Source organism: Blastocystis hominis, assembly GCF_000151665.1.
Source record: "Blastocystis hominis, Singapore isolate B (sub-type 7) whole genome shotgun sequence assembly, scaffold_1".
Classification (NCBI taxonomy): domain Eukaryota; class Bigyra; order Opalinata; family Blastocystidae; genus Blastocystis; species Blastocystis hominis.
In genome coordinates, this window is record NW_013171816.1 from 229,324 (window position 1) to 252,434 (window position 23,111).

Below are 23,111 nucleotides of genomic sequence, written 5' to 3' on the forward strand. Positions count from 1 at the left end.
TACAAGAAGACATTTACCGTCGCAAGCATCAACGACATTGCTGGATTTGTTCTTTCCATCAAATTCAAATATGGATGCATTGTCTATCTGAATGGACACGAAGCGTTCAGAAAGGGTATTACGGATGCCACGATCGCCCCTACGAGCTTTGCCAACAACATTTACACGAACACTCTCTATCATCAGATTTCTCTTCCCATCAAGACGGTTCAAGTTGGAGATACCGCTGCTGTGAACTACATTCAGCAAGGATCGAATACCATCGCTATTGGAATTGTTGCTGCCAATGCAAACCAGAAGGAAGCGATCTTCGACTGTGCCCTTCGATTGATGACAGAACAAACAGAATCACGAGTATTTGACTACGCCGTTACTAGCAATGGGATGAATGGAAGTCCATCCTCCATTTTGAATCATCACTTCTCGTATAGCATATACTCAAATAGTTGTGCTGATAACCATTTTACTATTGCTTTCAACAATGATCGGCACGAATGGATTAACTCTTTTGTTATTAAGCTGCACTACATGCAGAGTACTGAGCAAGTTCATCAGTTAGTCCTGAAGGCTCGCAACGGAAATGATGAATGGACAACATTGTCTACTGTCACTGGATTAACTTGGTCACAGACGGGTCAAGCACACATCATTTATTTCCAGAACAACAAGGCATACAATGAATATCGTTTTGAGAATTTTGCTTCAGGTGATACTACGAATTGTCCATGGAAGTTAGGCACCCTTGACCTAAGGTCAGTGTACACAACAATGACAGTCCCCGAACTTGCCTACGAAGCGCTCACAATCTTTAAGGATATCGAGATGGGAGAAGTGTATCCAAATTCTGAATATTACTACAATTTCCAGATCACTCCCACCCTTCCAAACGGAATCCGGCTAGACCCCAACACCGGAATGATTTCTGGAACAGCAAGATCCGAAATGCCAACAACTGCCTATTCGATCTCTGCTACAAAGCTAACTGGAGGCACTTCCACAGCAGTGTTCTCTTTTTCTATTCAGATTTGTACCGAAGGCCGTTCTCTGGTAACTCTGGTAGCCCGTGCTGATTACTATCCCGAACAAGCTTCCTACAAGGTTTATCAAGGCATTGGAACATCAGGAACTGTGGTACGATCGGTCAATCAGCTTTCAGTCGCCTCGGGTCTGAACTATGGCGATTTCTGTCTGAACGATAACATTTACACTCTCCAATTGCTTGATTCTTCTCTAAATGGATGGTCGAACCCTGCTGGATACTACTTGACCGTGGACTTGGGCGAGATGATTATTGAAATGGGTCAAGTGCCTGGTGACGTCGCCTCTGTGAGCACGATGTTCTCCACCTACTTGCCATTCCAGATTAACTATTCTAAGTGGAAGATCCATTACGATTATGTAGAAAACTGGATGACTCTCGATTTCGATGACTCTGCATGGGCAAAGAAAAAAGCCAGCGAAATTGGAACGAATATTGGAGCCACTACCTACATTCGGAAGGAGGTGAACATACCCGATATTAACAACTATCAGGTATTGAATATCCGTGTGAAATACGTAGGAGGAGTCGTTGCCTATTTCAACGGCAGAAAGGTGGCTCGATTCAATCTGGAAGAAAACTTCGGATCAGACTCAAAGTCCAATATTGTCCACAATCAGGATGAATTCTCCAAGTTCCATGTGATAATGACCACTGTTGGTGGAGTGACAGGCAAGAACATCATGGCCTTTGAAATCCATCGCCCGACTGGCCAGTCTTCTTCCAGTCCTGTGGTCTTTGATGCTACTGGAGTGTTCGGCGTGAACGACTGCTCGATTCTTGTGGATACCTATTCTAAAATCGATGGCTCCACTGTTTACTTCTGCGATATAAAAGAACTGCTTAATCTCAATCCGACGACGTATGGATACCAGCCCAATATTCAGGGAACGTATCTCGAGTGGACAGTGGAAAACATGGAGGGAACCAAATTCAACAGTTTTGGAATGCAAACGGCATATGACCGTTATTCCTACGGATTTTCTCTTTACGTCCGCAGAGAAACGTCGGAGGAATACACTTCCGCATTGGCTCTTCTGAATCAGAACTTTAAAGGATTGGAACGATCTTCTTGGGCGGTCCCTCTGGGCATTGCTGGATTCAACCAGCTCAAGTTCCTAGTGGACGACCCTGCTACCTATGCAGTGTATGTGAGTTCGTACATGCTTTTGTACTGCAAGCCTAGTGGAACTGGAGTGTGTCCTGGAATTGGTGATTATCCTCCCGTGGGAGAGGGAGAAATCTCTCCAAGCAGCTGTGAGGAAGGATATCGTGGTTACTCGTACCGAACTTGTTCCAACGGCCAGTTAGGGGACATTAACAACCAATATTGCACACAGAAGCTGCCAGATAAACTGACTTACGATTCCACCATTTACAATACCATTTTGGGCACAAAAGTGTACATTGCAAAGCCAACCTTTGTCAATATCATTGAAGAGTTTTACATGGCTGAAAACACATACCTTCCTATGGGATTGACCCTAAATACCAATACTGGAGAGATTTCAGGCGTCCCTACTGAGCAGAATGCGTTGAGAACCTTCACGATCTACGGAAAGAATCAGGTGGGAATCACCTTTGCAACCATCAATATTTCTGTAAAGAAGGGAACTTGTAAGGCTGAGGGAATCTTCCCCACTACAGAGGTTGGTAATATATATGTCTATAACTGTGCATTGGGAGGCTCGTATGTGGGTTCCCAAAAGAGAGCCTGTATTCTTGGAGAGCACGACGGAGAATGGCAGGGGATCACCGGTGTTTGCATGCCTATAGCATTCATTGTTGTGATTGTGATTGTGGCGATTATCATTGTCGCTGTCGCTGTTTTCATAATTGTACGAGTGAATGGAAGAGCCAAGGCGGTGGGTGGTGTCAAAGGAAAGGGTGCGAAGGCTGCAGGGACTCAGAAGAAGACACTCTCCAAAACTGAAAGTACAAAGAAGGTTGTGAAGGTATAAAACAATCATCTCAGTGTACTTCATGTTTGTAACAGAAACAATATGGGAGATTCTAGTGATGAATAGAGCAGTTCATCATTATTATTCTGTCGAAAGAAGGATTACAAAGAAAAGATCCCATTTCCCAAGCAGTGCACTGTTATCTAGAAACAAGCAAAACATAGTTTATACTATGTGCAGTAGAATTCTGAAGTGATATTTGTAAGGAATCTGTCTAAAAATAGTCATGGCAAGGTAGGTCAACGAATTCGAATTAACTAATGTGATGAAGCATTCTTGATATTGTAATTTAAAAAACAAGCTTAGTTATCATTACAATCATTGCTATTTTCTAGAAATACAGCAATAGATTTTTGATCCAAAGTATTCTTTTAATAATAATAACGAATTTATAATATGTAATCATAATGAAAGTTTTGAGATATCTACACAATAAAAAGACAAAAAACTATACTTGATGCCCTTACTTGGCGTGCCTTCGAAAAGCTATCATAAAAATGGTATAATGCATTGGCTGGAATATCTAATTTATGTAACTGATTGTAAGAATAGATACTTTCCAATGTCACATAACGAACATTCTCAAAACTAAAACATTCACGATTTATATTCCTTAATTTTGGAAGATCTACACACGTATTCAAAATCAGTATATCAGACTTCGCATTATCAGTGAACATGATTCATCATCTAGACCACAAAGTGCATAAATATCGAGATCTATGGATTTTAACGAGGGAAGATCTATTCAGACTAGCATTATAATGAAACACATTACTCTCAATCACGATTAAGGGGGAAGCAGCAAACCCGTTAGATATTGCTATATTTCTTAATTTAGGGAGGTCTACACACTATAAGATTTGATTAAATAATACCTCGAATAACAAATGAACTGTAATAGAAATTATAGGATAAAGAGTCATTTGATTTACATGAAAAGGAATTTAACTTGGGAAGGTTTCTCAATTCAAATTGCCCAGCATAATCAAAAAAACTAAAAGTACCAATTTCAATTGATACTAATGATTTACAATTGACTATGTGAAATGATCGATACTCATTTCGAGCATTTTTCAGTGCTTTCTCAGAATCACGCTTATACTCAGATGAATCTGTTAGTGTGAACGAATTCTGACCAATAATCACTTGCTCCAAACTATTTAATCCATTAATTTCAAATTTAACAACTTTAAGAAAGCAATAATTTCCAATCTCCAGTTTTCGCAAAGAGTCCAAGTTTTTTAAACAAAATATTTGAGAATACTTGAACGTGCAATTTTTAATTTTAATTGATTGTAGATTTGGAAGATCTAAATGGTACTTATTCAAAATCTTATTAATACTTTTAATCACTAATGGAGATGAGCAGAAGTTGAATATACCAAACTTAACTGATCTTTTATATCGATTCAAATTGTTAAAGGCATCTTGATAATATTTTCTAAGTAATAAAGACTCATTACCAATATCAATGGATGATAAATTCGGTAAATTTTCTAGCTCAACTTCGCCTCCATAATCACTGAAACTACAATAACCAATTTGAATCAATTCCAATGATTCACAATTCAGTATGTGGAATGATTTCGATTCATCAAAGACTACTTCCTTTTTGAAATTACATGTTTTTTGTTGAGTAAATGAATTGATTCCAATTTCCAATGTTTTCAATCGATTCAATCCATCAATTCGGAATGTTCGTACTGAACAAAAGCTATTATCGCCAATTACGATTTCTTCAACTCTAGTGAATCGCGAAAAGTCAAATATTGAAAAATCAATATCATTACAAGTCCAATTGGGAATAGTGATGGATAAAACTGATGAATCAAATGATTGAATGTAGTCAAAATTATCCAACTTTGGAAAACTAGAAAGTACCTTGGATTTTATATCTACACCAAAAATATAAAAATGGAATTACCATCCACAGATAAATACCGTATGTATGTAAATGAGTAATAATATGCTATGTAATCAAGATTTGGAATATCTGATTTCACTGAGTATATAATACCAAGAAGTACTTTCTAAAATTACGATACGAGGATATATAAAACAATAATCACCAAAGCATGATATATATGTTACAACTGGAAGATCTACAAAGCAAATCAGTTACAATCAATTCATTCATACTTCGTATTATCAATGAACATGATCCATCGTCTTTTCCACAAAGTGCCCATTCGCCAAGATGAATGAATTGTAATGATGGAAGACCTACATCAATCATTTCATTCACATTCGTTCAATACTTTCAATTATTGTCGATAAGGATTCATAGAAGGCATAATCACCTAATTCTATGGATTGTAGATTTGGAAGATCTAGGCATTATTCAAATATTCATCATCATATCAATACCTCGAATTACAAAGGAATTAGAATAGAAATTGTTTGAAACTCTTTCAATTGTCCCAATTTGAATGGATTGTAATTGTGGACAATTCTTCAATACAAAGTCACCTCCAAAATCACTGAAACTATATTCACCAATTTCAATGGATTTCAATGATTCACAATTCAGTATGTGGAATGATTTCGATGTATTCCTGGTTTTTTCTTTATCAAAATGGTATTCTTTTTGTTGAGTAAATGAATTGATTCCAATTTTCAATGTTTTCAATCGATTCAATCCATCAATTCGGAATGTTCGTACTGAACAAAAGCTATTATTTCCTATTTTAATAAACTTAACTCTAGTGAATCGCGAAAAGTCAAATATTGAATAATAGCTATCATTACAAGTCCCATTGGGAAGAGTAATCGAAGAGACTGATGAGCTTATTGACTGAATATCAGAATGTGAGTGAACAGAATAAAATATTCTCTTATTTATATCTAAAGTTCATTGAAATTTTAACAGATTACTTTTTATAAATGGATAGATCACGCATTCGAATGAATGAGGCAAACTTACCATTTTTAATTTAGTAATGACTAAAAATAATATAGTGATCACATGTACTTTCTAATTGTAAAGAACGGGGGAAACGGAAACTCCATCCTTTGGAATTAATAGATGTTAAATTTGGAAGATCTACACAAAAAATAGTTTTCAAAACATTTTATTATTACTTCGCATTATCAATGAACATGATACATCGTCTTTTCCACAAAGTGCATATTCACCAAGTTGAATGGATTGTAATAATGGTAGATCTGTACCAATCATTTCATTCAATTTCATTCAATACTTTCGATTATTGTTAAGGTGGGCCGATAAAAGGCCTTATTCCCTAAAATAATGGATTGTAGATTTGGAAGATCTAGGCATTATTCAAATATTCATCATCATATCAATACCTCGAATTACAAATGAACTACTGAAGAAATTGTTTGAAACTCTTTCAATTGTCCCAATTTGAATGGATTGTAATTGTGGACAATTCTTCAATTCAAAGTCACCTCCAAAATCACTGAAACTATATTCACCAATTTCAATGGATTTCAATGATTCACAATTCAGTATGTGGAATGATTTCGATTTGTCATTTCCATACCAATATGGTTTATGAGTAAAAGAGTTTGATCCTACTGAGAGTGTAGTTAATGATTTCAAACCGTTAAGCGTAAATGTTGATACATTCCTGTACATGTCATTTCCTATTATCAATACTTCTAGTATTAATAAGTTAGATACATCATAGATTTTTGAATTGTTGAATGAAAATCTCCCAATTGATATCGTAGTCAATTTATTCAAATCTAGTTTATTATCGTAATAAAAATGGAACAATACCTTTAATTTGAAATGATGATGAGTGAAAATTGTAAGAATCCAATTCAGTATTACCAATTTGAATGGATTGTAATTGTGGTAGATTCTTCAATTCAAAGTCTCCAGCAAAATCACTGAAACTATTGTTACCAATTTGAATAGATTCTAATGATTTACAATTCAATATGTGGAATGATTTCGATCGATTCTTACCAAAGAAATCCCTCTTTTGAGTAAATGAATAGTTTCCGATTTTGATAGTTTTCAATCGATTCAATCCATCGATTCTGAATGTTTGCACTGATCTAAAACATCTATTGCTGATTTCGATTGATTCCAAATTATACAACAATGAAACATCCCAATCAACCAATGCACAAAAGCCAAACAGTTTCAAATGTTTTATTCCAATATTCAGTGGTTCTGAACCCTTTCCTCTGTAATACATAGTATCATTATCACTTTCAATTCCATTATACCAGTAACAATCCTTTATTTTCATTCCTTTACGATTATACATTTTCCCACTTCCAAATCGCTTATCATCACACCAATATCCTTCATATTCAATCACTTCATTATTATGATAACTCGTTCCATATCCAAATCGTTTCCAATTGATCATTATGCCCTTGTACACCAATATTCCATCATCATCATACATTTCACCATATCCAAATGGAATTCCAAAATTGTTTTCTGTCAATACCAATCCTTCAAATCGACTTCCATGATCCAAATCCACGATTCCTTCTTCTACTACTTCTATGGATTGTTCTTCATTATATGAAATAGCACCAATTTGATGATTTCCAATCACTTTCAACACTTTCTGCTCATTGAGTACAAATCCTTGATTCATGTATACTCCATTATCGAATTGCAATATTACACATTCTCTGGTACTCAAAAAAAGGAAAATCCAGCCATTTGGTTTCATTTTATCGTCTAGACGTCCTTGTGTATATTCTATGATGGAACTATCAGCACTGGAGTTGCTAATAACTGAAATAATATGATCAATAATGTTTTGCATTGAATATAATAAGAATAAAAAAAGAATGGCAAAACTGGTCTGTTCTTCTCATCCAATTTATTATTTACCATAGCTGTAAGGATATCACCTCCATGATAAGAAAACATTAATTATTGAGCATTGAATCCTAGTTTCTTGTTCAGCGATCGATTTCGTGAAATTCACCTTTCCTACTAAAAGAAAATATATATTATTAATTGTCACGCATTTCCATGATGATTTATAATGGTATACTCGTGTTTCTCTAGTAGGATTGAGAAAATAGGCTAAACACAGCTTTATCAAACTATATTTCTAGTGTAAAATCAACACAATATACAAAATATAGAATTATTCGCTTTCTTAAGATATTGGTTCAAAGGAAACACGGCAACAAAGGAAATCAGCAAATTATCTATCTGTGCATGTTACACACACAAAGAACCATTCAATATCATTCATTGTGCTAATAATTACACCTTTCAACAATCACTTGTCGATTACAACTTATCGTCCTCGTTTGTCCCATATATGCAAGGCACAGAATCTGTGACTTGACCTTCTGCGAAAACAATCAATAGATTGCTCTTTTTGACATCTGACATTTTTAGAGTAGTTGATGCTAGTCATCTATCGATTCGACTTGCATAAAAAAGAAAAAAACAGAGGCCATTCTATTTTCCAAATGATTTTCAACTCTAACAACTAAAATCAATAGAAAAAAGACAATGTTCTAAGTCATCACTCCTTTCTACCGGTTAAGTGTACTAACTACCAAAATAGTTGTGTTCAGTGAGTGATAATTGATTATCCTTCAATTGTTGGTAACCTACACTCTGTAGTCATCTATTCACTTGCTCATCCTTAACATGTATCACTGATCGATGCTTTCTAAACATTTACTGATGTTTTCTATCTTCTCTATTGCAATTCTTCTCTTTGACTATTCGAGTTCTAACCTTCACTCTTTCTCACTTCCCTCATTTCTACATATCCCACCCTCTCTCTCTAAACTCTATCCCAATCTAATTCCCTTCTTACAAAGCAACTATCCCCTCTCTTTTTATCATCCCTATACATACATACATACATATTCTTTTTTCCTCTCTCACCATCACCACCCACTCATTTATTTCTTCAAACAAACAACTCACATCCTTTCCTCTACACTCGTCTTCCACGTTACGACACGCACTTTCTGTGCACAATCTCGGCTCCCGACTCATCATACTCCTCCTTGGTGATCCAGCAATCCTGGAACGACGACAGCTGCGCCAGCATGCCTCCTCCAATCCACACCATGTACTTTCGGTCCGGCGAGGCGATCACGCGCACCTTGATGCTCGACGGCACCAGCGCGGTGAGCTCCTTCTGCATTCGGTCTCCCATTCCATCGAAGAAGGTCGTGCCTCCCGACAGCACCACGTTGTTGTACAGATCGCGACGCAGATCCACGTCGCACTTCGAGATCGTCTGGTACACCGCATCGTGGATGCCGTTCGCCGACAGCTCGCGGCCCGCCAGCGACGGGTTGAACAGAATCTCGGGCACACGGAAGCGCTCGCTGTTGATTTGAATCACCTTGCCATCCGGCATCTCGTACGATCGCTCCAGCTTGCTCGAGTTCTGCGAGTCCTTCAGCTCCTTGTCGAAGTCCAGAGCCACGTAGCACAGCTTCTCCTTAATGTCGCGAGCGATCTCCTTCTCCGAAGAGGACGTCAGCTGCAGACCGCGCTCGGTCAGCATCGTCTGCATCGCCTCCGTCAGATCACGACCAGCCAGATCCATACGCATGATCGCGTGAGGAAGCGTGTAGCCCTCGAAAATGGGGACAGTGTGCGAGACACCGTCACCAGAGTCAATCACGCAACCCGTGGTACGACCAGCGGCGTACAGAGACAGCACAGCCTGAATCTGAATGTACATGGCAGGCACGTTGAACGTCTCGAACATAATCTGAGTCATACGCTCTCTGTTCGCCTTAGGATTCAAAGGAGCCTCGGTCAGAAGCACGGGATGTTCATCAGGAGCAACACGCAGCTCATTGTAGAAGGTGTGGTGCCAGATCTTCTCCATATCGTCCCAGTTGGTCACAATTCCGTGCTCAATGGGATACTTCAAGTTCAGAATTCCACGACGAGAATTGATCTCATCGCCAATGTAATAGTCCTTCGTATCACCGGCAACGTGCACGGTGGTCGACTTATGACGTCCAATAATAGACTGGAACACACAGCGAGGCTTGTCTTCTCCGGCGAAACCAGCCTTCACCATTCCAGATCCGTTATCAATGACGAGAGCTACAGCAACGGTTAGACTCTGCAACGAACAACCACCAATCTCACTGACAACTTCGGCATACACCGAGCTCCTTCACGCAGAGCACACTACCTACTAGTTTGTGACATTTTGTAGAGAGTACAGAGAAGTTTATGTGAAAACTATGGTGGAACAGAAAAAAACGGTACTGTCCCGAAATGAAACTCCTCCTCCTTTTGGCTAACAAACAAGACTAAAATCAATCAAGCAACTTGCTCCACAATACTGTGCAATCCTTTAAACCCATCCGACCCATCCTTCGATCGCCCTTACGACCAGGCCTCGACGACATATCTTCCCTCGTTCTTGATGCTGTTCAGCATGTCCATGGCCTCCTGCTCGCTCTTCTTATACACGCTCTCGAAGGCCTTGAGAATGGCCTTTTCGATGGCGGTGGGCACGCTTCCAGCAGGTCCGCAATAGAAGAAGTATCCCTTCTTTTCGACGAGCACGTCGCAGACCAGCGCTGGATTCTCCTCCACCTTGTGCTGGATGTACACCTTCTGCGCCTGGTCGCGCGAGAACGCGGGCAGCAGGTGGCTGATCACGCCTTCCTTCTCCAGCGCCTCGAACTCCTCGCCGAACAGGAACTCCTTCGCGCGGTAGCGCAGTCCCATCATGAAGACCACGTCGCCGATCGTCTTGCCGCTGTGCTTCTGCACGGCCTTCTCCTGCACGAACGCGCGGAACGGCGCGATGCCCGTGCCCAGACCCGCCATCAGCAGCGGCGCCGAGCTGTCCTCGGGCATGAACAGCGCTCCGCCGTTCACCGACACGGCGACCTGCACGGGTCCGTTGCTGAGGTCCAGGCCGTCCAGGTAGCCCGTGCACAGTCCCGTCTTCTCCGCGCCCGACGCCGTCTTCCACGTGTTCACCACGATGCACAGCTCCAGCAGGTGCGGGTCGCGCAGCTGCGACGAGGCGATCGAGTACAGGCGCGGCTTGATCGCGGGCACCACTTCCAGCAGGTGCGCCAGGTCCACGCGGCAGCGGAAGTGCTCCAGCACGTCCATCACGCTCGCCGTCTCCGCCGCGAAGCGCTGCGCCAGCTCGCCCTCGCCGCGCGAAAGCGCCGCCAGCTGCGCGGCCTCGTCACCCTCCGCGAAGTAGCTCATGGTCTTGAAGAGCTTGCGCGAAGGACGGCCCGCGAGGTCGAGGATCTCCGCCGCGATCTTGCCCACCGTGGTGGTCTTGGGGAACTTGTCCGCCAGGGACTCGCTGCTGCTCGCGATGCCCACGATCGTCTCCGCGTCCTGCGCCAGGTACGCGCAGAAGCGCTGCACCAGCGCGTCCGTGTTCTTGGGGTAGATCGCCAGCGCGTCGCCCACCTTGTAGCGGATGTCCGTCTTGTCCAGGTCGAACACCAGGTGCATGATGTTGCGGTCGTAGTCCACCGGCGTCATCCGCGTCTTCTTCACCAGCGGGATCAGCTGCGCGTCGCCGGGCAGGAAGCGGCGCCGCGACACGTGCGCGCTCGCGTCCTTCACGGACACCGCGAAGTTGCTGGGCGGCACGCCTTCGTAGACCGGCTCGGGCACGCCGCTCTGCTCCCAGAACACCGGCACCCAGTTCTCCCACGCCGTCATGTAGCGCTCCGGATCCTGGTCGTTCGCCAGCGTCAGGTCGATCGACTTGGCGCCCAGGGCCTGCAGACGGGCGTGGATCTGCTTCGCCGCCGCGTTGTAGTTGGCGAAGCTCGAGTCGCCCAGACCGAACACGTGGATCTCCACGTTCTTCAGCAGGTCGCTGGGATGCTCCTTGCTCGCCTCCGCGAAGAAGGCCTTCGCGTTCTTCGGGAACTCGCCGTTGCCCGCCGTCGAGCACAGGATCACCACGTGCTTCTTCGTCGCCAGGTCCTCCATGCTCATCTCGTCCAGCTCGTTCACCGTCACCTCCACCTGGCGCGCCTCCGCCTCCTGCATCAGCGTCAGCGCCAGATCCTTCGAGTGGTTCGTCTCCGATCCGTACAGAATCGTCAGCTCGTAGCTTGATCCAGATCCAGATCCAGAACTCGTCGCCGAAGCGGCAGCCAGCTTGGCGAGGGGCATGGCGCGACGCACGAAGTCGTCGTGGCGTTCCTGGAGATGGTTCTTCAGCTCGGCGTGCAGCTCCTCGGCCACCTGCGGACGCGTGCGATTGAGCTCCAAGAATCGACGCTCGTTGGCCAGGAAGTTCTTGAGGTCATCGCTCAGATCCTTCTTGTAGTCCAGCTGGAAGGCGTTCTTGCCGTTAGCGCTCAGACGCGGGTCGTAGCGGTAGAGCGGCCAGTAGCCCGACTTCACCGCCAGCTCCACCTCCTTGAAGGTAGCGCGCATCGCGGGCACGACGTTCTGCATCAGGCAGGGGCAGTAGCAGAAGATGATGGACGGTCCGTTGTACGACTCGGCCTCGTTGAACGCGCGGATCGCCTGCGCCATGTCGGCGTAGAGCGCCACGGAGGCCACGTACACGTTGCGGTAGGACATGGCCATCAAGCCCATCTCCTTCTTGTGCGTGAACTTACCGCCCGCGGCGAACTGCTGCACGGCGGACATGGGCGTGGCCTTCGACTTCTGGCCTCCCGTGTTCGAGTACATCTCCGTGTCCAGCACCACGATGTTCACGTCCTCGCCGGTCGACAGCACGTGGTCCACGCCTCCGTAGCCGATATCGTACGCCCAGCCGTCGCCTCCGATGATCCACTGCGAGATCTTCGGGAACAGATCGCGGTCGCGGATCACCGCGGCCAGCTTGGCGGACACTTCCTTGCCCTCCAGGCCGCTCAGCACGTCCATCACCTGGTTCGCCACGCTCTGGCAGCGGCGGCCATCGCTGTAGTTCTCCAGCCACTCCGCCAGCAAATCGGCGAGTCCCTCGGGCAGCGTCGCGGCCTCCTCCTTCAGCAGCGCCTCCACGTTCTCGCGCAGCACGCGGCGGCGCTGCGACACGGACACGGACATTCCCAGACCGTACTCGGCGTTGTCCTCGAACAGCGAGTTGGCCCACGCGGGTCCCTGGCCGCGCGCGTTGTGCGTGTAGGGGTTGAACGAGGCCGTGCCTCCCCAGATCGACGAGCAGCCCGTCGCGTTCGCGATGTTCATGCGCTCTCCGAACAGCTGCGTGATCAGCTTCACGTAGGGCGTCTCACCGCAGCCATCGCACGCGCCGCTGAACTCCAGCATGGGCTGGTGGAACTGCACCGAGCGCACGTCGTTGCGGCCCACCAGGTCGCCCTTGCTCGGCACCGTCATCGCGTACTCCCAGTTCGCCGCCTCCTGCGTCTTCATCACCTCGAAGTCCTTCATCACCAGCGCGTCGTCGCCGCACGCCTCCACGCACAGCTGGCAGCCCGTGCAGTCCAGAGGCGACACCTGGATGCGGAACCGCATGTTGTTCAGCGCGCCGCCGCCCGTCGCCTTGAGCGTCTTGAAGCCCTCCGGCGCCTTCGCGGCCTCCTCCTCGGTGAGCAGCACGGGGCGAATGCAGGCGTGCGGACACACGGTGGCGCACTGGTTGCACTGGATGCACTTGTCGATCTGCCACTCGGGGTTCATGATGGCGATGCCTCGCTTCTCGTACCGCGTCGTGCCGGAAGGCATCACGCCGCCGGGACGGAACACCGACACCGGCAGATTGTCGCCCTCGTAGCGCACGATCGGCAGCATCACCTTGTTCACGAACTCGGGAGCGCCCTCGATCTCGTGCGGCTTCTCCACCTCCGCGTTCATCCACGCCTCGCGCGGATACTCGATCTGGTGCACCGCCTCCAGCGAGTTGTCGATGCAGTCCCAGTTGTTGCGCACGATGTGCTCGCCCTTCTTGATGTACGTCTTCTCCACCATCTTCTTCATGATCGGCACCACTTCCTCCACGTCCATGCAGCCCGTCAGCTTGAAGTACACGATTCCCATCGTCGTGTTCACGTACTTTCCCAGATGGTACTTGCCCGCCAGCGCCGTCGCGTCCACCACGAACAGCCGCGCGTTCTTCCGCGCCAGGATGCGCTTCGCCTTCCCGGGCAGCAGCGCCTCCATCTCCTCCAGCGTGGTCGCGCTCGTGTTCAGCAGGAAGATTCCGTTCTCCTTCAGCGCGGAGAACATGTCGAACTTGTACAGATAGGAGCTCTTGCTGCACGACACGTAGTCCGCGCAGCGAATGTTGTACGGACAGTCGATCGGCTCCTTGCCGTAGCGCAGGTAGTTCACGCTCCAGCCGTTCGACTTCTTGGCCTCGTACTCGGAGTAGCCCTGCACGTTCAGATTGTGGTAATCTCCCAGGATCTTCATGATCGTCTTCGACACCGACACCGTGCCGTCCGATCCCATGCCCCACATGATCGCCTGGTAGATGCCCGCGGGCACCGTGTCCGGCTCGGGCAGCTGCGGCAGCGAGCGGTACGTCACATCATCGTTGATACCCACGCTGAAGCTGCGGATCGGCTTCTCGGCGCGGAGGTTCTGGAACACCGACATCGCCTGCCCGGGCGTGAAGTCCTTCGATCCCAGTCCGTAGCGACCGCCGATGATCATCGGGCGCAGCTCCGTCTCCCCGGTGCTGAACGACGTGCACACGTCCAGATACAGCGGCTCGCCGATGGCCGCCGCGTCCTTGCTTCGGTCCAGCACGGCGATGCGCTTCACGGTCTTGGGCAGCACCTCCAGGAAGTGCTTCACGCTCCACGGACGGAACAGACGCACCTTCAGCACGCCCACCTTGCTGCCGCGCGCGTTCAGATAGTTCGCCGTCTCGTGCACCACGTTGGCGCCCGATCCCATGCACACCACCACGTCCTCCGCGTCCTCCGCGCCGTAGTACTCGAACAGGCGGTAGCGGCGACCGAACACCGGCGCCATCTCCTCGAACACCTTGTCCACGATCTCGGGCACCTGCGTGTAGGCAGCGTTGCCCGCCTCCACGCACTGCATGTAGATGTCGGGGCTCTGCGCCGTGCCGCGCAGGTCGGGGTGGTTGGGGTTCACGGCGCGCGCGCGGTGACGACGCACCGCCTCCCAGGGAACGAACTGCTTCATGGACTCCTCGTCGATCACGCGGATGTTCGTCGTCTCGTGCGACGTGCGGAAGCCATCGAAGAAGTGCACGAAGGGAAGACTCGCACGAAGGGACGCTATATGCGCGCATAAAGCAATGTCGTGCGCTTCTTGCACCGACTGGGAGCACAGGAAACTGAAACCCGTCGAACGGCAAGCCATGATATCCGAGTGCTCACCGTAGATGCACAGAGCCTGACCCGCTACAGAACGGGCAGAGACGTGGAACACGCAGGGAAGCATCTCTCCAGCAATCTTGTACATGTTGGGAATCATCAGCAACAGTCCCTGAGAGCAAGTGAAGGTCGAGCAGAGACCTCCTCCCACCAGAGCTCCGTGAACAGCACCAGACGCTCCAGCCTCGGACTGCATCTCCACGACCGTACTTCAATATCACAGAAAGAGGCTGCAACCTACCCGACCTGGCCAAACACATTCTTCATTCCGCGGCTGGCATAAGCATCGCAATTGGTAGCCATCGGAGTAGAAGGAGTAATCGGGTAAATGAAGCAATTGTCACAGAACTGGTACCTATACGGAAACGCCCATCGGAGGCACGTACGCAACATAAGAAGCAGCATCATTACCAGTCACTGTTTGATTCTTATAATGCACCTCAGGCATAGTTCTACATGATTACAAAATAGCAAAATCAGCCCACCCCAGAAAATCAGAAAAAAACTATAAATTACTACTGATTTCTACTTCAATAATCATCAACTAATTGATAATCAAGGAGGATTTGATCACTATACAGTTGGTCATTTGATTCCATTGATTGATTACACACGTCTTTTCCCCTTTATTTTCGGCGATGGTAATTAGGTGCTTTCATATTACGCTCACCTTATTTTAAATATTCTAGAAGGTAATTGTTTTCTAACCTGTATATTGAGCCCTTTTGCATTCTTATCATGCCCATATAAGCATAGTGTTTTTCTCCATCTCTCTAACCTCTTTAGAGGTTGATTACGGCATTATTAGGACTTTGTGCAATGGGTGTGTTAAGATTTAAAATAACCTCAGTTCAATAATATAATATTTTCTTTTCTGCTCATTGCCCGATTTCATGATAATGAAGGAAAACCACTGTACATATGTTCTAACCACTCCTTATCAATAAACTCTTTCGTTTGTAATCATGGGTAAGGAAAAGCCTCATATTAACTTGGTCGTCATTGGACACGTCGATTCTGGAAAGTCCACCACCACTGGTCACTTGATCTATGCTTGCGGTGGTATTGATAAGCGTACCATTGAGCGTTTTGAGAAGGAGGCCAACGAGATTGGTAAGGGATCCTTCAAGTACGCTTGGGTGCTGGACAAGATGAAGGCCGAGCGTGAGCGTGGTATCACCATTGATATTTCTCTGTGGAAGTTCCAGACTGAGAAGTACTTCTTCACCATCATCGATGCCCCTGGTCACCGTGACTTCATCAAGAACATGATCACCGGTACCTCTCAGGCCGATGTTGCCATTCTGATCATTGCTGCCGGAACTGGAGAGTTCGAGGCTGGTTACGGAAAGAACGGTCAGACTCGTGAGCACGCTCTTCTTGCCAACACTCTGGGAGTGAAGCAGATGATCTGCTGCGTGAACAAGATGGATGACAAGTCCGTGAACTACTCCGAGGCTCGTTACAAGGAGATCAAGGCTGAGATGACCAGCTTCTTGACCAAGGTCGGTTACCAGAAGGTGGAGGAGCGTATTCCCTTCATTCCCATCTCTGGATTCAACGGAGATAACATGCTGGAGCGCTCTGCGAACATGCCCTGGTACAAGGGACCCACTCTGATTGAGGCTCTGGACAACATTCATCCTCCTAAGCGCCCTGTGGATAAGCCTCTGCGTCTTCCTCTGCAGGATGTGTACAAGATCGGAGGTATTGGTACAGTGCCTGTGGGCCGTGTGGAGACCGGTATCCTGAAGCCCGGTATGACCGTGACCTTCGCTCCCGTGGGTGTGACCACTGAAGTCAAGTCCGTGGAAATGCACCACGAGTCGATTCCTCAGGCTCTGCCCGGAGACAACGTCGGTTTCAACGTGAAGAACGTGTCTGTGAAGGACATTCACCGTGGAAACGTGTGCGGAGATGCCAAGAACGATCCTCCTTGCAGAGTGGAGTCGTTCACCGCTCAGGTCATTGTGATGAACCACCCCTCGGGTATTCGTCCTGGTTACTGCCCTGTGATGGATTGCCACACTGCTCACATTGCCTGCAAGTTCGAGAAGATCATGTCCGAGATGGATAAGCGTACCGGAAAGGTCCTGCGTGAGAACCCCGATATCGTCAAGAACGGAAAGTCCATGATGGCCGAGCTGGTGCCTTCCAAGCCTCTCTGCGTCGAGTCCTTCCAGGATTATCCTCCTCTGGGTCGTTTCGCCGTCCGTGATATGAGACAGACTGTCGCTGTGGGTATTATTAAGTCCACTGTCCGTGCTAAGTAAACGAAAGTACATTTCTTCAATCCATTGTGTGTTTGTTGGGAACAAGTTTGAGAGAGAGGTGTGTGATGTGATGTGAGCTGCTATAATAATAACCAAGGCGTTTCATTCAATTGTGTCTCATTTCATCCCCTCCCCACTATCCTCATTTTAATCTTTAACTATGGTAAACCTTTTACTTCTCTTGACCCTTTTCACGAGTGTATTTGCTGGTAATTTTACCATCGGAAAGGATTCGTATCTTCTCAACAACCAGCCCATTCAGCTCATCTCCGCTGCTTTCCACTATTTCAGAGTCCATCCAGATCGCTGGGAGGATACCTTCAAGAAGCTGGCCAACGCAGGTATGAACACGGTCGAAACCTACATTGCTTGGAATATGCACGAGCCGGAGCAGGGAGAGTTTCAATTCGAGGGGGCCAACGATCTTAACCGATATTTGACCCTCGCTGAGAAGTACAACTTTTTGGTCATTGTGCGTCCTGGTCCCTATATTTGTGCCGAATGGGAGTTTGGAGGCCTTCCCTACTGGTTGCTCAAGGAGGACGACATCCAAATCCGAACCAACGATCCCAAGTACATGAAACCGGTCACTGCCTGGTACAGTGTGCTGCTCCCCATCCTGGCTCCCCATATGATCACAAACGGAGGAGGCATTATCATGGTGTAGATTGAGAACGAGTATGGCAGCTACCCTGCCTGTGACAAGGACTACTTGACGCAGCTCTACGACCTCACGGTTCAGTATTTAGGTCCCGACACCACCTACGTCACCTTCACAACCGATGGTCCCACCGACCAAATGGTGACCTGCGGTCGTCTGGCCGGCAAGGCCTACAGCACCGTGGATTTCGGTCCCGGCAACGCGCACAGCCAGCTGGCGGTGATGCGGAAGTACGAGCCGGTGGGTCCTCTGCAGAACTCGGAGTTCTACCCGGGCTGGCTGGACCACTGGACGGAGAAACACCAGAAGACGGCGATCCAGCCGATCCTGGACACGATGACGGAGATGTACGAGATGGGAGCCAATTGGAACTTCTACGTGTTCATCGGAGGCACCAACTGGGGCTTCATGAGCGGCGCGAACGGCGGCGGCGAGCTGCTGCAGCCGCAGCCGACGAGCTACGATTACGACGCTCCGCTGTCCGAAGCGGGCGACATGACGGAGAAATACAAAGCGATCCGCGATCAGATCGGCAAGTGGAAGAAGCTGCCGCAGTACGACGTGCAGGACACGAAGAAGGCGAGCTACGGAACGATCCGCTTCACGGAGCGCGCGTCGCTCTGGGAGAACTTGGAAGCACTGGACCGGCAGCCCGTGAAGGCCGATCGTCCGCTGTCGATGGAGAAACTGGGTCTGGACTACGGGTTTGTGCTGTATCGCACGTCCATCGTGCAGGGCGGCACGCTGCGATTAGCCACCGTGCACGATCGCGCGTACGTGTTCCTGGACCAAGCCTTCCTGGGACTCATCGAGCGAGCGAACTGCTCGGTGACGGTGGAGGTTCCGGGCAGCGGCGTGCTGGATATCCTGGTGGAGAGCATGGGCCGATTGAACTACGGAGCGCAGATGACCGATCGGAAGGGCATTCTGGGCGATGTGACGCTGAACGGAGGCGTGCTGCAGGGATGGGAGATGATGCGATTGGGCATGAAAAACGTCAACGTGCTGCAGTGGAAGCCGGTGAACGAAGCGAACGAAGAGGCGGAGCGAACGGGACCCGCCTTCTATCGAAGCTTTGTGGAGATTAAAGAGACGGCGGACACGTTCATTAACCCCAAGGGATGGACCAAGGGACACATCTACGCCAATGGATTCAACTTGGGACGCTATTGGACCGTGGGACCGCAGTTGACGCTGTATGTGCCCGAACCGCTGTTGAGAAAGGGAACCAATGAGTTTGTGAGTTTTGAGATTCGTGGAACGGACAGACTGACCATGTCCTTGGACGATGTGCATCAGATTGATATTTGATGTGAATAAGTGGTTGTTTGTTATTAGTAAAACCGTTAGGATATGATAATAGGAAAGATTTTGAGGGTGAGAATACATGTGTCATGTGTACATTCAAATAGGTTTTTTATTAGAAAACGTGGAGTATAATTCTACTATCTAGGCAACTATCATGTTTAAGGAATGATGGAATAGATCTCGCAGAATACGTGCTAAGATCACGAAAATGAACACATGCAAATAAAAATAATCTAGTCTTCACTCAAAAAAGCTCTCCATTTCTAGCATGTATTACGAATACAATCTAATAAGAAAAATGGCGAAGCATTAGCAATTCATTTGAATACACTACAAATCCATCATTTGCATCACTAGAAGCATTATCAAAAAATGTCTAAGGTTCTGTCTCACGAGGAAAGTGAATCGATATTCAAGAAGCTCCGGTCCAACCCAGCTAACAAAGTAGGAAATTGCTTGGTTTTGTTTGCTAACGTACTAGGCGTGTTTTGATTGCGGGCAGAAAAACCCTACATGGGCTTCTATCCCGTATGGTGTATACATTTGTCTAGAGTGTTCTGCCCATCATAGAAATATGGGTGTGCACATTTCCTTTGTAAAGTAGTTTTTGTGGATTAAGAATCGAAATTTAGATCAACGCAGCTCGATGTGTGGAAGGAGGAGCAGATAACGGCCATGAGAGTTGCCTTTTGTCATGTTCGTTTATTTTATAGCTTGGAGGAAACGACAACGCTGCAAAGTTTTTCAAGGAGCACGGATGGTCCATGCTGTTGAATTCGAAGGTTGATTCCATTTCCATCGCATCATTCCTAGCTCCAAGACAAGTACACCAGCAAAGCTGCCCAGCTGTAATTCTACTCCACCGTCCCTCATTTCTAGCTACAAGCAATACCTCGCCAAGCAGGTCAAGCAAGAACTCAACCTCGAGAGCACCCCCACTATTGATAGCGATTCCACTCCCAAAGAGACGGTTCCTGAGCCTCCCGCAGAACCCCAGGAGACTTCCCCGCGTCCCGCGCCCGCCGCCGTTCCAGTCGTGATCGGTTCTTCCTCCCCCGCGGTTTCTTCGCCGCCAAAAGGCCTGTTAGTAGTTGAGAACGTTGCTTCGAAGCCGTCCGCGGCTTCTGTTTGTTTCATTTCCTTTTTCTCACATCCAGAGCGGGCAGGGCTCGTTCCTTCTCCACGAAGACAAGCCCTCACTTGCCTCCAGCGGGAATTCTCTCGCAAAGAAAAAGCCCGCCTTGCGGCGCGGTCTTGGCGGGAAGAAATTGGGCGCCACAGCCACCATTGAACCGATAGCCGCGGCGAAGCCGACTTCCAAAGAGTCGCAGGCTGCGAAGCTGTCGACGTCGTTGGTTTTGGAGAAGGTTTGGGTAGGAAAGCGCTGTGATTTGTAGAAGACGGAAGCCAGCGCGAGTTCGGCAGCGTACAGGTCGATCGCGGATTGTAATATAGACACGCAGAGACGCCTTCTGGAATGTCAGCAGCAGATCGGTTTAAGGGCTGCAAGGGAATTAGCAGCGATCAGTATTTTGGAAGAGATCAGGTAGAGAAAAATGAAGGAATTGAATGAAAGTATGATGAAAGAGAAGGTCGGGAGAAGCTGAAGCAATTTGCAGGGGCGCGTAGCATCAGCAGTGCTCAGTACTATGGGGAAACGAACACACAGAGCACACAGCCGTCGGTGGTGTCGTCGCTGACGAGTAATGCCTACTCTTTGGGATTGAGCGCTGCGGAGAAGATTAAGGGCTACTTTACATGGATTGTTTGTTGGGAATAATGTGTCTTTTAAGGATGAGTTTGTTTCTAATTTGAATTGCAGTCACATTTTCCGTTCTTGGAGAGAAATTGATAGGTCATGAACAATATCAGGGAGGTATTGCGGTTGAATGAAAAGGAACTGGAAAATGATACTCCTTTTGATTGTTCGTGGCATCAGACTTATAAAGATTGTCCATGGATATATTTTGGAGGAATATCCCCAGAATTAAGTGAAGGAGATATTATTTGCATGTTTTCCCAGTAGGTTTTTGGAAATTGCTATTATTGGCAGATGGGGAGAGGTTGAAGACATAAATTTGATTCGAGATCATGACACTGGAAAATCAAAGGGATTTGGCTTCTTACGATATGAGAATTGGCTGAGCTGTGTTTTGGCGGTAGATAATTTTTCGGGAATGGAGGTATATTATTTTGTTGTTGAATAGTGTAGTTACTGGGTCGTATTGTGTGCGTTGATCACAAAAGGGATTATCGTCCTCCAAAAGAGAAGGACAAGGAAGAGAAAGAGAAGGAGGAGAAAGAAGAGGGTCATCACCATCGCCGTCATCACCGTCACCATCGTTCAAGAAGACATCGCAGTCGCAGTAGAAGTCGCAGTAGAAGTCGCAGTAGAAGTGAGAGCAGATCCAGAAGACGTCATTCCAGACATCGTTCATCCAGCAGCGAATCAAAGAGAAGACACGCTTCCCATACATATAGTTCATTGGATCGAAATCAGGAAAAGCATGATTTGGAACCTTCGAATCGTGTCTCTGATCGGAAGATAGAACAAAATCAAGCTAGACCGGATGAAGAAAGGGTAGCTTCACGACTGGATGATAAAAAGCCCGCATTAAAGCCCCGCACTCGAAGCTTTAGTGACGAAGAAGAAAAAGAAAAGCCTGCATTGAAGCCTCGTACTCGGAGCTTTAGTGATGATAGCGATGAAAAAGAAGAAAAGCCTGCATTAAAACGTCGTACTCGAAGCTTTAGCGATGATAACGAAGAAGATGAAAAACCAGAGAATAAACCTCGCAAACGAAGTCGTAGTTTCAGTGATTAGTTCAATTGTTTGGATAATAAACAGTTCATAAATAGTGTTCGTAATTCGAATAATCCGGAATCGAATATGGAAGGTTTTCAAAATCAATCCACATCTCCGGGTTATCCTTCCAAAACTCAACACATCGCTGGTCAAAGTATTGAATCAACTTCTTCGCCATCTCCACATTCCCACTCGAAATCTTCGTAATCTTCACATATCTCCGCAACGATTCAATCATCACACACGACGAAAAACCACTCACATTCGAGATCTTCGGCTCCAACTCCCCATATTTCTGGTAAATCACGCCCAAGAAATAGTATTCGATTCCATAGAAGTTCTTCGAACGAATGCGATCCACCAAAAGCTGCTCCGCAAACCGAAGGAATCGCTACCAAGTCAATCAGCTGACCCTTTTCTACTCGCTTTTCGAAGTCTGTAAGTCGCATCACATCGATTTTATTCAGCAAAAACTCCACGAACTCCTATTCCTCACCCTCCTTCCCCGTTTCCACCATTTGCACCTGCCCCTTCGTCGTGACGAACTGATTCTCCCACGTTCCGACAGGATATTCGCCGGTGAGATTGTACATCTGTAACGCGCGGACCGCCGTTTCCGCCCAGATTCGGTCCGGAATCGATCCGATCGGTTTGATCTACGGTCAATTCTGTGTGGTTCATCGACTTCGTTGACGACGCCGATCGGAAAGAGCATGTAGGAATCGACGGGACGATCGCTGCGACTCTCCCACGAGGGAATGAAGATGCGTCGTTTGCCGATATTCGCATCGATGAATTC

The 23,111-nt window shown here is 47.1% G+C and overlaps 8 protein-coding genes; 5 read left to right on the forward strand and 3 right to left on the reverse strand.

Moving 5' to 3' along the window:
- Positions 1–942: 942 nt before the first annotated feature.
- GSBLH_T00000708001 (uncharacterized protein) lies at positions 943–3,019 on the forward strand (the record flags this gene model as incomplete). XM_013038954.1 has 1 exon in its annotated part: positions 943–3,019. The coding sequence occupies one exon, from the start codon at positions 943–945 to the stop codon at positions 2,998–3,000; it is 2,058 nt and encodes a 685-aa protein (XP_012894408.1). The 3' UTR covers positions 3,001–3,019.
- Positions 3,020–6,722: 3,703 nt separating this feature from the next.
- Positions 6,723–7,667, reverse strand: GSBLH_T00000709001 (uncharacterized protein; the record flags this gene model as incomplete). The annotated part of the gene is made up of 1 exon (XM_013038955.1): positions 6,723–7,667. The coding sequence occupies one exon, from the start codon at positions 7,665–7,667 to the stop codon at positions 6,723–6,725; it is 945 nt and encodes a 314-aa protein (XP_012894409.1).
- A 1,227-nt stretch (positions 7,668–8,894) lies between these two features.
- GSBLH_T00000710001 (uncharacterized protein) lies at positions 8,895–10,164 on the reverse strand. XM_013038956.1 has 2 exons: positions 10,138–10,164; positions 8,895–10,042 (listed from the first exon to the last, which is right to left on the reverse strand). The coding sequence occupies exons 1-2, from the start codon at positions 10,148–10,150 to the stop codon at positions 8,925–8,927; spliced, it is 1,131 nt and encodes a 376-aa protein (XP_012894410.1). The 5' UTR covers positions 10,151–10,164; the 3' UTR covers positions 8,895–8,924.
- Positions 10,165–10,255: 91 nt separating this feature from the next.
- Positions 10,256–15,672, reverse strand: GSBLH_T00000711001 (uncharacterized protein; the record flags this gene model as incomplete). XM_013038957.1 has 2 exons in its annotated part: positions 10,256–15,473; positions 15,506–15,672. 2 exons carry the CDS (start codon positions 15,670–15,672, stop codon positions 10,331–10,333), a joined length of 5,310 nt encoding a protein of 1,769 aa, XP_012894411.1. The 3' UTR covers positions 10,256–10,330.
- Positions 15,673–16,229: 557 nt separating this feature from the next.
- Positions 16,230–17,562, forward strand: GSBLH_T00000712001 (uncharacterized protein; the record flags this gene model as incomplete). XM_013038958.1 has 2 exons in its annotated part: positions 16,230–16,922; positions 17,019–17,562. The coding sequence occupies 2 exons, from the start codon at positions 16,230–16,232 to the stop codon at positions 17,535–17,537; spliced, it is 1,212 nt and encodes a 403-aa protein (XP_012894412.1). The 3' UTR covers positions 17,538–17,562.
- A 135-nt stretch (positions 17,563–17,697) lies between these two features.
- GSBLH_T00000713001 (uncharacterized protein) lies at positions 17,698–19,509 on the forward strand (the record flags this gene model as incomplete). Its single annotated transcript, XM_013038959.1, has 2 exons — positions 17,698–18,200; positions 18,225–19,509. 2 exons carry the CDS (start codon positions 17,698–17,700, stop codon positions 19,507–19,509), a joined length of 1,788 nt encoding a protein of 595 aa, XP_012894413.1.
- A 369-nt stretch (positions 19,510–19,878) lies between these two features.
- Positions 19,879–21,286, forward strand: GSBLH_T00000714001 (uncharacterized protein; the record flags this gene model as incomplete). Its single annotated transcript, XM_013038960.1, has 10 exons — positions 19,879–19,950; positions 19,988–20,106; positions 20,139–20,187; positions 20,220–20,288; positions 20,320–20,354; positions 20,386–20,632; positions 20,664–20,873; positions 20,904–20,932; positions 20,962–21,052; positions 21,083–21,286. The coding sequence occupies 10 exons, from the start codon at positions 19,879–19,881 to the stop codon at positions 21,284–21,286; spliced, it is 1,125 nt and encodes a 374-aa protein (XP_012894414.1).
- Positions 21,287–21,364: 78 nt separating this feature from the next.
- GSBLH_T00000715001 (uncharacterized protein) lies at positions 21,365–22,330 on the forward strand (the record flags this gene model as incomplete). Its single annotated transcript, XM_013038961.1, has 3 exons — positions 21,365–21,528; positions 21,560–21,689; positions 21,719–22,330. The coding sequence occupies 3 exons, from the start codon at positions 21,365–21,367 to the stop codon at positions 22,328–22,330; spliced, it is 906 nt and encodes a 301-aa protein (XP_012894415.1).
- Positions 22,331–23,111: the final 781 nt, after the last annotated feature.